The 12,879-nt window shown below is 50.1% G+C and overlaps 1 protein-coding gene across 2 annotated transcripts in view; it reads left to right on the top strand.

The window, feature by feature from the left end:
- PHF12 (PHD finger protein 12) overlaps positions 1–12,879 on the top strand; it is a 33,958-nt gene that overhangs the window by 7,257 nt on the left and 13,822 nt on the right. Inside the window, exons 2-10 of one of the 2 annotated variants that reach the window (XM_032967938.2) lie at positions 1,779–1,993; positions 4,781–4,853; positions 5,533–6,448; positions 6,845–6,965; positions 7,397–7,529; positions 7,922–8,107; positions 8,753–8,896; positions 12,104–12,367; positions 12,698–12,842. In XM_032967938.2, the coding sequence (XP_032823829.2) occupies positions 1,779–1,993; positions 4,781–4,853; positions 5,533–6,448; positions 6,845–6,965; positions 7,397–7,529; positions 7,922–8,107; positions 8,753–8,896; positions 12,104–12,367; positions 12,698–12,842 (2,197 nt within the window). Of the gene's footprint in view, positions 1–1,778; positions 1,994–4,780; positions 4,854–5,532; positions 6,449–6,844; positions 6,966–7,396; positions 7,530–7,921; positions 8,108–8,752; positions 8,897–12,103; positions 12,843–12,879 lie in introns of both variants that reach the window. The other variant, XM_032967937.2, reaches the window with a different exon arrangement.

Below are 12,879 nucleotides of genomic sequence, written 5' to 3'. Positions count from 1 at the left end.
CGCACCTAGTGGTGTACGCGAATGCAGGAGTTGTTTTTGGTTGATCCTCTGCCAGAGCTTTGACTGTCGGTCCATGTTGCACAATCTGTCACACTTGCTTGGTTGCCTTTTCTCTCTCTCTCCTTTACATTGTTTGCATGACTTGTGAAATCTCTGGCAGACCGTAGCCTAGCTGATCGATCGCATGCCAGTCTGTCCTTGCTAATTTTTAAGTGGAGCTGTGACATCACAAGCAGAGCTATTCGTGAGTTGAAGGCGTGGAGCATTGAGCGTCATCCCCTCATGTGTGGGTTTCCTTGGGATTCTCTAGTTTCGACCTACATGCAAAATAAAGTGTAAAGATATAGGCTTTCGTCAATTCTTTGCTGGATAAGTCTCTCCACACTATTGTTGGTCCATGCGAGGTTGTTGACCACGTATCGCCACACTGGTCCGTGCGGGTTGGTGAAGGGGCACCTAGGATTGCTTCAGATATCATTCGCCGCAGCCGTGGCCCAGAAATGTGCTCTGGTCACCAGATTTATACCATGATGCGCATGCAAAAACGAATGGAATTAGGCAAACATCCCAATAGGTTCCCCCTGTATAAAAAGTCTTGACACTTGGGGAGGCATTCCCGGATTTATAAAGGGCATTATCAAATTGAACCCATTGCCATCCACCTCCTTTAAAAGATTGATTTATGAATAAATCCACTTTTGACATGCAGGATCATACACATGTACAAACACAGCTTGTAGTTAATCCATTGCTAGATTAGGGCCACACCACACTGCAAATAATGGTAGTTAATTTCACCAAGCTTCACCGGTGTCAGCTCAGCGCTTTGACCTCTTGAGCCACCTGGCCACCACGACCACCAATGTTGTGCATAAGAGCTGGGCTGTCCAATTGATCCTTATGGCGGTATCCCGGGGTACCAAATAATACAAAATGGACGAGGCAATTAAATATTGTATTTCTGGGACACTATTTTTTCCAGGGGTGTACTTCACTCCGCGACTGGGGTACCAATCAATCAATCAGTGCTACTCCGCGATGTCGAAACGCAGCGAGGACGATTGCGCTGAAACCCTGAACGCTCGTATGCACCATAGTGCATCGTGTACAGCTCGTCGAGATGAGTCGATTGCCGCACCACCGACCATCAACAGACTAAAAATGACTGCATCACGGACATTATGCGAGAGCCGGGGTACTATGGTACCCCGGGGTACCGCCATCAGGTTAAATTGTTCAGCATTGGCCTCCAAATTCTTTGATTTCATCTCGCTGCCATCTCTTCCGCTGTCTTCCTCTGCTTCTGTTGCCTCCTCTTGGTCTCCACTCCATAGTTAATATTGTTTTCGATTCCCGATTTTTGTAAATTTACCTAATCATCCCAGCTCGAATGTGTGTGTGGTGCGGGGAGCGGTAGTGCAATGGTTAGTGCGCTGCACTGCGAACCCGGCGACCCGAGTTTGATTCCCGCTCACGGCTAACTCCAGTGACAATTATCTGAGTTGGTCATGGGCCTCCTCTAGGTTGACTCAAATGAGTATCTAGTGTGGTATGTAAACATCGCCATGGTTGAGACAAAGGTGGCGGGCGTGGTGCTGCCCACTCAATCCCTTGTGTAGCGTTCCGGCCTTTATAGGTGCTTGCTAACAGCACTTGCCCCGAAAGTCTGTTAGAGGTTATACGGGCGATCTTTGTCTTTGTTACCCTTGCACTTGTCTTCACCGCCCCATCTGTGTCTTATTCTCCCTAACCACCGCTTCTCTCCCGCATCCGAGCAGCAAATCCAAGCGCTGGTGGCACCTCCTAAGAGCGACGAGGAGCACGGCGGGGGCGGCGTGAGTGCCGCCTCGCTCGCTGCCTCACGGAGGCACGAGCGGGATGCGGCACGACGCACCGGCCGTGCCAACAACCATGACACCTGCGACAGCTGCCGCGAGGGCGGAGACCTCCTGTGCTGCGACCACTGCCCCGCATCCTTCCACCTGCAGTGCTGGTGAGCGGGCACCTCTGCTGCGTACTTCATTCGCCCCCCCCCACCCCGGGCGCATTAGTTCACTTGGTGTTCTGTCTGTAAATGGGTCCGAGGCGACACAATGCTGCTGGGCCGCTGCTCTCTTCCTCTGTCCCTACGTGCTTCCTTTGCTGAACATTTTCTAGCATCGCCGTTATTTTCCCATCCTCTTGGTCTTTTGCTAAAGAATATTCCCTTGATCACGTTATTCAGCTCATTCCCCTTCTCTACCCCCTACCCTATCTGTTTGTTGAACTTCTTTCGCACTGTACGTAACCAACCTTGCTAATCGGAGCGAGCTGTTCCCTCTATTTCCTGCCCAATCCAGATGTTCTTCTTGATAGATGGAATTAATCCACGCTCTTCTCCCACCTGACGCAGGACCTATTCGTTTGTTTCTTTCTTTCTGGCACGAGTCTCAAACCCCGCAGAGCATCCGTTCGACGGCTTGGCAAGTTTTGCAGTCTGATCTCCAAGTCTGACGATGACAATTACCAAATTCTCCAGATTATACGGTGCATTTTTCCCCCTGTACATTTGGGAGTGTCTTCTAGTCAAAAAAATACATTGTCATACGGATTATGTGCTTTAATGTACTTCAGAATATTTTTTTACGGAAGATGGTTTTCCATAGCAATGCAGTTTCTCTCTGGAAGAAATGTTTTAAGCTAATTGTACCAGAATCATCTTCCAGAAGATGCATCTCCCCGTTGTTAAGCAGCACATTCATAATCATTTTATGTGGAATATGGCTCTGCTTTGGTAATCTGCCGACTTTTAAAACACCGTGTGATTAAAGGACCGTGGCCTTTTTAAAATACAAATTGGGGGCAGCCGTACGGCTATTGCCGGTGTAATGAGAAGCTCACGTGCCGCTCGCCCGAACTCACGTCAGACATTCGCCACTCGCTCGGCACTCACCACTGACCTCCCCCACCCTCCTCCACCACCCCCACGCACCCCACTACTGTGGCACCGGTTCACCGCGAGGGTAACAATGAGATAAAATAAACACACGGAAATCCAGCGCAGGAAATAGTCATGTCATACAGTCTGCAGCTCATACCCGCATTTAGCGGTGCAAATCTCCATTAGTGGACATGAACCGTTGGTGGAAATTCCTCATTGTTATGGCAGGAGGCAGTCTCTCCATAATGCAGACACTGTTGGCCTTCCTCAAAGTGGTACTGCTCTTTTACATTTAAATTTCCTTGGTATAAAAGTCTTAATTACCGGTATATTTATTGGCTCATTAAGCTTTCTTTATAAGTCCATATTTTCGGAATGACGTCTACGCAAATACTGATTTGTACATGTCGTTAACGGCTGTGAAGGGCACCTTATGTTTTCTTTTGTCGTGCATCTTCCTTGCATTTACAATTTCGCCTAAAATCCTTGGAGCAAGGTTCTGGTTGCACGAAGGAACGAATTAAGGCATTGTTGAGATCAATTCCCATGGCAGCCTTGCAGACTGAACGATAACAATCCCTCATTAATTACGTTTACTTGAACGTTTGGTACTTTTTTCTAGTTATGGGTCTTTGCCAGTGGACGAGTTGACCTATGCGTCCAACACAGAAATAGGTTGTTTTTATTTGATCATAACTTAAGGTTTTGAGGAAAGGGCACTGCTAGTTAGGAAACTGGAGCGCATCCTAATTTTGCGACGTATGAAGGGCACGCGATTGTGGTAAAACGCTGTTGTTTCCTTTTAAGCCTGGTCAACACCAAGTGATATCTACAAGAGATGATTGTTGCCAAAACAATTGCTCCATCTTTAACGACAACAGAATAAAGTCTGGTATTCTCGGCAAACCGTTTGGCAATGGATGTGCACCCTGATGTCGCATTCTGTTTGTCCTGTTCCTGGGACCCTGAGAGTCTTAACAGGAAGTCATGTCACAGGATGTTACGTCCCTTTGCTTATCTGTTCCACGTGGCTACTCTAGCTTAAACGAAATGTTTTGACAATCCCGAATCATTTGCCGATTGAAATTGGCAACCATCTGTGAATTTTAACCGGATGCACAGCTTGACCTAGAAATCAAACCCCGTGAAAGTTTATGAAATTTCATTGTGCATCTTGTGCTTTGCTTGTGCACAAGATTTAATTTAATTTGAGTTCCTTCAGGTCAACGACCCAGAACATATTTCCTCACCTGGCCGCACCACATCAAGTTTCCCTCTCATTATGGCTGTAGCTCATAGTTGCGTGCCACTTCCCGGAATTCAGTTACCCGGAAAGTTTTTGGTGACAAATGAAGCACTGCTTGCACTTGGTAACCAGCCGCTCCATAGATCAGCTGCGGTAAGAAGTTTGCACGAGAGTCCTGCATGGGTCTAATTTTTGATTGGTGACCTGGACCTACAGCTGGACCCGAAACCACAACCCGCTTCAACACTGCCATCTTTCCCCCGACCCGATCTAAACTGCTTTCATTTCACCCGCATCCCGATCCAAACCAGCACCTCTTTTTTTTCAACATTTTCCATCTTTGTTTAGATTCTGTATTATTCTCGCAGTGTATGGCACATTCGAAATTAAAATCATCTTATAGTAGTTTATCGTCGGTCCCCCATGGGTGACATAAGATGCACATTACCTGAATCACAAGCCGTTAAAACGTCTTTATTCCGACCCTAAACTGATACGGGTGTGGGTGACTGCGGGTACCCGACCGATACAGGACTCTGGTGCGTGCTAGTGTAGAAGCACGCGGCGTGGTTACTAACCCCACCCTCCTCGCTCCCTCTTCTGGATCCTTTCAGTGACCCACCGCTCAGTGCCGAGATGCTGCCGTCTGGAGAGTGGATGTGCCACCGCTGCACCATGAGGAGAACAGTGAGACACCATCAACATGTCCACCTTTGCTGCTTAAAAATAAAATGCTTGGTGTTTTTCTTCAATTTCACCATGATCGTTCTGTTAGCATCATGTCATGAGACCAAACGATTGGTTTGGAACCCTCGCAGAGCAGAACAACCCTTCGTGGTTTCCTGCCACGTGTATTAACACTAATTAGTTAATTGTATGTATATTTAACTTCTTTCCCACCGTATGTAGCCAACCATGCTAATCAGAGGTGCGTGCGGATGACAACAAACTAAACACAAAAAGCAGTTCTGAAGAAATGAGATTGCAATTTAGATTTAAAAGTATATAGCTCCAGTAGCTTCCTATTATCAGAAGGAAGAGCGTTTCAGACGGCCACATAAGCGCATCTGAAAGCGCGCAAAGCAGTGACCGTCTTTGTTTGATTGTTAACCATTGGTTCAATATCAATGTGAAAAAGTATTAAGCTTTATTATTGTAACTAAATAAATGTAAAATATCCCATTGCTGAAAAATTACCTGGCTTTACACAGCAACATCACACCCGACTGCTAAAACCTGGCAGGACCCTCCTGAAAATAAGCCTTAAGAGACTTGGTTAGGCTTTCCTTGGTAAACATACGTAATAATTATTTTATTCTTAAGCAGCATCTGTTTCACACCCCGTTGCCATCACCCCTGCCTGCAGAAGAAGGAGGGCAAGTTCAAACCGGGCGGCAAGAGCTGGCTCATCAACGGCCTCCTGGAAAAGCACTGCAGCAAGCGTCCCTCCGTGCTGCTCACGCCCGTCGACGCCGAGCTCGAGAACGTTAAGCTGCAGGCTCTCCACTCAGCGCGCGCAACGGCAGTAGCCACCACCACCGCCATGCCCAAGTGGGAAACCTATGCCGCTCCCACCACCACTGCCGTCGCCATCTCCGCCGCCTTCGCCGCCGTGTCGCGGCCGCTCTGTGAGCAGCATAAGCCTGGCGGGCCTTCCTCCTCTTTCACCGAAGCTGGCGGCCACAGGGTGGCGGTCTGCGTCGACAGCAAGCGGGAGGGCTCTAATTGCACGGCCAAGCCGGGTCTCCGAGCAAACTCGCAGGACGGCGATGACTTTGCCGCTATCTCGGCGACAGTAGCGTCGTCGCCGCCCATCGCGGGGCCTTCGGAGGCGCGGGATGGGGCAACTGCAGCTGTGGCTGCCCCGACGGTTTCTGTGGCCCCGGCGACTTCAGCTGCAGCCCGACCCCTGACCCCAGCGACGTCCAAGTCGGGCAGCAGCACGCCCACGACGGTGGAGGTGGACGACGGGGACTCGATCGCGGGAGACGAGGGCAGCGGAGACGACGGAAACGGTGGGACGACGACGATGCTGATGGGACAGCAGGATGAGGATGGAACCAGGATGAGCGGCGCCACGTCGAGTAGGGGGATGGCCGCGACCGCGGCGCCACCCCTCTCCGCCGCGTCGGCTGTGACAACGGCCGTGACGACGCAGGCGGTGGTAATGACGGTGACGAGGCAAAGGAACCCGTTTGAGATGCTGGTGGTGGCCGCCACAGAGAGGAACCCGACGCAGTTCCAGTTGCCATACGAGCTCACTTGCAGCACGCCCTTGCCTGGTGAGTGAACACTGAGGATGTGCGGTCGCGATGGGCCCTGGCTCCATCACCTCGCCACCACAACCATCCTCACTACTGTGATCACAACTTTTAAATCAAGATTGAAAACTAATTTCTTTCTTTAGAACTGTTTTTTGTGTTTAGTTTGTCCTCCCACCACATCTCCGATTTGCACGGTTGGCTACGTAAGGTGCCAAAGAAGTTCATCATACAATCACTATCGCCTTTGTCACAACCACCATGAGCACCACCACATTCACTAGCACAACTGCCATCACTATCATGGTCACCATAATTGCGACCACCACTGTCATCGCCATAACCACCTTTACCACAACCAGCATCAACCTCCTCGTGCTCGCGAACACAACTTGGTGCTCTGTGTGTGTGTTGAAGGGACGAGTAAGAAGCGTCGGAAGGAGGAGGCGGGCGGGAAGCATGCACGGCGGTCGCCACACGAGCTGGACACCCACGGTCTGGTGCCTCTGCCGGCGCGACTCTGCTACCTGTGCAGCAGGTGAGCGTGGTGCCTCAACCTTGCGCACGCCGTAGACCCGTGGGAGTCGCAACGATCCGCCGAGTCTCGACAGTCGGATCGATTGTTACGCTCGCGGGCGGTGTATCAAATCTCACGTGTCGCAAATGATTATTCGTGTTCATGCAAATTGCACGGAACAAAGATCAAAGAGAACGGATCTGTGCGAGACATTATGAATGGGACGGATAATCTAGGCGAGACGCACAGTAAAAGATAAATGGACGTCGTAAACGAGGCGTACGTTGCAAATGAGACGCAACATTCGCCTAACGCCAGACAGATTAATAAGAAAATACAAACCAGATTGACAACTCGTGACAGGGACGGTGACAGTGGTTGACGTTCTTAAAACTCCGTTTGTTTCTCTCGCTTTGGCTTGTGTCCCCACTGATGCCATTTGCTGTTGGCAGGAGCTGCCGGGTGGCTCCGCTGGTGCAGTGCGACTACTGCGCGCTGCTCTTCCACCAAGACTGCCTAGACCCGCCACTCACCTCGATGCCCACGGGAAGGTGGATGTGTCCCAACCACCCCGAGAGCCGGCCGGTACGCCACACGCGTCAACAACCGCCATTCGCTACTAAGTGGCAGTGACGTCACCACGACGCTTGTGCCAGGCTATGTGTACCTTGAGTACACGCGCACGCACAAGCATATATTCACACACGGTCACACAAGAACACTTGCTCTCGCGCACACACGAACGTACACGCTGTTAAGCTCTCACACTTAGACTCATTCGCACACACACGCTTGCACGCATGCGCACACAAACATTCGTATGTGCACTCCCGCACATTTATCCATACTCTCCTGCACACATGCTCTCGTGTACGCTCACGGTCATGCACCCTTGTACACACTTCCGCTGGTGTGCACTCAACGACTGACCACCCCTTGCTCTCTTTCTCCCTTTCCACTGCCCTCGCTCGCTGTAGCTGAGCGGGGTGGCGTTGCCCCTGAGTGGGCGCTGCCAGCTCTTCTCGCGGTTTCAGGGCCCCGTGCAGCAGCACACGGTCTCCCTGGGCTTCCTGCGCCGCGTGCACCGCAAGCGCCCACCCAACCGCTCCCCCGCTTCCACCACCGCCACGATCGCCTCCACGCTCGCCCGCAAGGCCCTCAAGGTTGGTGTGGCGACATTGGCCGTGCTCGCCGTATTGACCTGGCCACTACTACATATTGCGTTGCTTTTTAGTTTGAAACTATTGTATCGTCGCTGTATGTGTTCGCCAGCCTTCGACGAGATAATCCGAACGCGTCCAACCTCGACATATTTTGGAAGTTCAACGAGGTTGAGCCTCGGTGGTACCTGGATGAGCAACCACCGTGCATACAATACGTGTTATAGTCTGCTGCAGGGTTACGTTGATGGCAGCGGAGGGTAGTATAGAAAAATCCTTTGTCCTGTATTTCTCCGGTGGCACACCTGTGCTTTCACCATCCACAATGATCAGTGCTGGTCGTGGGGAGAACATCTCATCCAGTAGTGGATGAACAAAAGGGCTGTACATGTACATGTGGTTGTTCAAGTTGCAATTCTAAATTACACCCAAGCGCAGCCTTGCCTGCATATTGCCTGGTCAGCTTGGCTGGTGCGAATGGTATTTCACAGACCCTTCGTGGCTTATCCAGATATGCAGTTTTTCTGTAATGGTACCGTAAAAAAAACTTTGCGGCGCCGACAACCCGGCACGCAAGCCGCCTCCTATCATCTCCCGCTGCTGCTCTCTGGCTTGACATGACACCTGACCTTTGACCCCCGTCTCAAGGTTCCGGCTGCCATCAAAGCTCATTACGAGCACCGCCCTCCACTGGGGCCGCCCGCGGGCGTGCGGCAGTGCCAGCTCGTGTGCACGGAGCCGGAGCCGCCCAGTGCCGGGCCTCGCCTCGCTGCTGACCGCGAGCAGGAGGAGGTGAGTTCTCTCTCGGTAGTAATGGTCAATTGCGCACCATTGCCTTTGTGTCTGCCAAGCAATGCTAACAACAGGCACCAGAATTGTGCATACGTGTGTGTGTGTGACAGAGGGCGGTGTAGTGGTTGTTGTGGGGAGTGGCAGTGTAGCGGTTAGCGCTACTGCGCTACGGACCGACCCGGCGACCCGGATTCTATTCCCGCCCATGGCCAACACTTGTGCCGATTATCTGAGCTGGTCCTGGTCCTCTTCTAGGTCAGTGCGATGTGGTGTTGACCACCCACCCCTATCGTGCCCCGTGTCGGCCTTCGTAGGTGCTCACTAACAGGACTTGCCCCAACAGTCTTGTCAAGGCTATAAAGGGGGTGGTCTTTGTAGTGCTTGTATGTATGTTGAACTTCTTTCGCACCATACATAGCCAACCGTGCTCATCGGAGGTGCGGGGGAAGGACAATAAACTAAACACAAAAATAAATGGGATTTCAATCTATATGATTTAAAAGTGCATCGCTCCAGTGGTTTTCCAGACAGCCACAGAAGCGCATCTGAAAGCGTGCAATGCATTTCCCGTCTTCGTGTACTGTGCTGTGAAGCCTGGTCATCAACCCCTTGTGTGCCGTTGCAGCCTTGATAGGTGCTTGCTCACAACCCTTGCCCCAATAGTTGATAGAGGCTATATGCAGGGTTTTTGTGTGTATTAGGCTTCTCAAGTGGTTGTGATTTAACTTGGGATTACGAGGGTTTTCAATTATTCTTATTCTTTGGGTCTTTCGGTAAAGTCACGTGTCCTCTGAGTGAACACTGATGTATGCAGTTACCCATGGAAGTGGCTGTCTTGCATTTAATACTCTGTGTGCGATTGACTTTTTTGCATGGGCAATTTCTGCCGATCAGTCGTACTACGATTTTCTATTCACTTATAAGACTTGTTTCATTGATTTAAATTAAATTATTTTGCCTGTAGTTAATGCATCAAATAACGTGTGTAAGATTCAGTTATAAAAAATGCAAAATGAAGTTGTCATGATTCATTAAAAAAAATTTTTTTTACAAGAAATACAATGCAAATGAGACGAATTGGATGATACAAATCAGACAAACAATGCGAGTGAGATGAAAGAAACGACTAACAATACAAATGTGAACGGAAAATATAGACATTGCACCCAAGATGGTCATAACATACTCGGTGGACAGTACAAACACAATAAACAATACAAGTGAAATTCGATCTTACGAGACGATAAACAAACGAGACGGACAATACAAATGAGACATTACGTTACATACAAGACACACAATATAGAGTAGTATAGGGAAGAAGATTAATCCATGAATTGAATCTTGGCCTTGTTGAAGGGGTGGCAAATATTTGAAGACCTACTTTTCACCACAGGCATAAATGGCAGCTCGAACAAGTACAGTGAGGGAAAAAAGTATTTGATCCCCTGCTGATTTTGTACGTTTGCCCACTGACAAAGAAATGATCAGTCTATAATTTTAATGGTAGGTTTATTTGAACAGTGAGAGACAGAATAACAGCAAAAAAATCCAGAAAAACGCATGTCAAAAATGTTATACATTGATTTGCATTTTAATGAGGAAAATAAGTATTTGACCCCTCTGCAAAACATGACTTAGTACTTGGTGGCAAAACCCTTGTTGGCAATCACAGAGGTCAGACGTTTCTTGTAGTTGGCCACCAGGTTTGCACACATCTCAGGAGGGATTTTGTCCCACTCCTCTTTGCAGATCTTCTTCAAGTCATCGAGGCTGACGTTTGGCAACTCGAACCTTCAGCTCCCTCCACAGATTTTGTATTGGATTAAGGTCTGGAGACTGGCTAGGCCACTCCAGGACCTTAATGTGCTTCTTCTTGAGCCACTCCTTTGTTGCCTTGGCCGTGTGTTTTGGGTCATTGCCATGCTTGAATACCCATCCACGACCCATTTTCAATGCCCTGGCTAAGGGAAGGAGGTTCTCACCCAAGATTTGACGGTACATGGCCCCGTCCATCGTCCCTTTGATGCGGTGAAGTTGTCCTGTCCCCTTAGCAGAAAAACACCCCCAAAGCATAATGTTTCCACCTCCATGTTTGACGGTGGGGATGGTGTTCTTGGGGTCATAGGCAGCAATCCTCCTCCTTCAAACACAGCGAGTTGAGTTGATGCCAAAGAGCTCCATTTTGGTCTCATCTGACCACAACACTTTCATCCAGTTGTCCTCTGAATCATTCAGATGTTCATTGGCAAACTTCAGACAGGCATGTATATGTGCTTTCTTGAGCAGGGGGACCTTGCGGGCGCTGCAGGATTTCAGTCCTTCACGGCGTAGTATTACCAATTGTTTTCTTGGTGACTGGTCGCAGCTGCCTTGAGATCATTGACAAGATTCTCCCGTGTAGTTCTGGGCTGATTCCTCACCGTTCTCATGATCATTGTAACTCCACGAGGTGAGATCTTGCATGGAGCCCCAGGCCGAGGGATATTGACAGTTCTTTTGTGTTTCTTCCATTTGCGAATAATCGCACCAACTGTTGTCACCTTCTCACCAAGCTGCTTGGCAATGGTCTTCTAGCCGATTCCAGCCTTGTGTAGGTCTACAATCTTGTCCCTGACATCCTTGGAGAGCTCTTTGGTCTTGGCCATGGTGGAGAGTTTGGAATCTGATTGATTGCTTCTGTGGACAGGTGTCTTTTATACAGGTAACAAGCTGAGATTTGGAACACTCCCTTTAAGAGTGCTCCTAATCTCAGCTCGTTACCTGTATAAAAGACACCTGGGAGCCAGAAATCTTTCTGATTGAGAGGGGGTCAAATACTTATTTCCCTCATTAAAATGCAAATCAATTTATAACATTTTTGACATGCGTTTTTCTGGATTTTGTTATTCTGTCTCTCACTGTTCAAATACACCTACCATTAAAGTTATAGACTGATCATTTCTTTGTCAGTGGGCAAACATACAAAATCAGCAGTGCATCAAATACTTTTTTCCCTCACTGTAAATCACACCCCTGACCATTGGGTAAAGGAATCTCTGCTTTCTGCTGACTTACGCTTGACTTTTTACTGCACATCGCGAGAACAGATTCACCTCTAGCCACCTGGGAAGGGCACCTCCACTCACTTGGGGAACCACTTGACTCTCAATACAAAAACTCAATGTCGATGTTCTCATTGTGTGCGCTTGTGCCGACCGCGTGCAGTGGCTGCGGAATGTGCTGGCGCTGCAGTCTAGCATCGCGCGGCACCTCGCCGCAAAGCAAGCGCCCTCAGCCGTACCCCATTCGGCGTGCGGCCCGAATGAGGGATTGTCGAAGCTCGCGACCTCTGACCCGGCCCTCCCTCGCCTCCACGTGGCCGGTCCCCTTCGGAGCAGAGTGGCGCCAGAATCATTGTCATCAACATCATCATCGCCGCCTTCGGTCACGGACGTGAAACTCCCTTCACTTCTTTCTAGCGACATGAAGGTGAAGGGAGAGACGGAGCAGGGCCACAGTCCCTCGAGGTCCAATGGCCCTTCGCTAGGCAGCAAGGATAGCGGTAGCGGCGGCGCTGGTTGTGACGTGGCTGAAATGGATGCGATGGACTCGTGTTGCGAGTCGTCGGATTTGGCACAGCACCGAGACCTGGCCGGCCAAACGAAGGCATGTGGCCTAGGGGAGGAGGGTGGCTGCGGTGTCGTGAATCACCTTGCGCATGCAGCGCATGCGCCGCAAGCACGGTACGGTAGTGCGACGACAGTAGTGCTGGTGGGGGAGAAGGGTGACCGGCGCACTCTCCTACCCGACGGACCCAAGGTGGAACCGGGAGCCCCAGGAGGGACTGGGCCACTTGGCGACCCGACGGGGAGTGGCGATGCAGCCACGACAGCGCTGACGGCGACAGCGGCCGCCCTTTGCCACCTCAACGCGTCGCTGTTGGCACTTATGGACGGCAAGACAGGTATGCCAACCCTGACTCAAACGTGAACCCCAACCCC

Source organism: Petromyzon marinus, chromosome 38 (genome assembly GCF_048934315.1).
Source record: "Petromyzon marinus isolate PM22_M1 ecotype Great Lakes invasive population chromosome 38, UKy_Petmar_22M1.pri1.0, whole genome shotgun sequence".
Lineage (NCBI taxonomy): Eukaryota > Metazoa > Chordata > Hyperoartia > Petromyzontiformes > Petromyzontidae > Petromyzon > Petromyzon marinus.
Note: the sequence above shows the minus strand (reverse complement) of the source record. Positions and strands in the feature narration are given on the sequence as shown.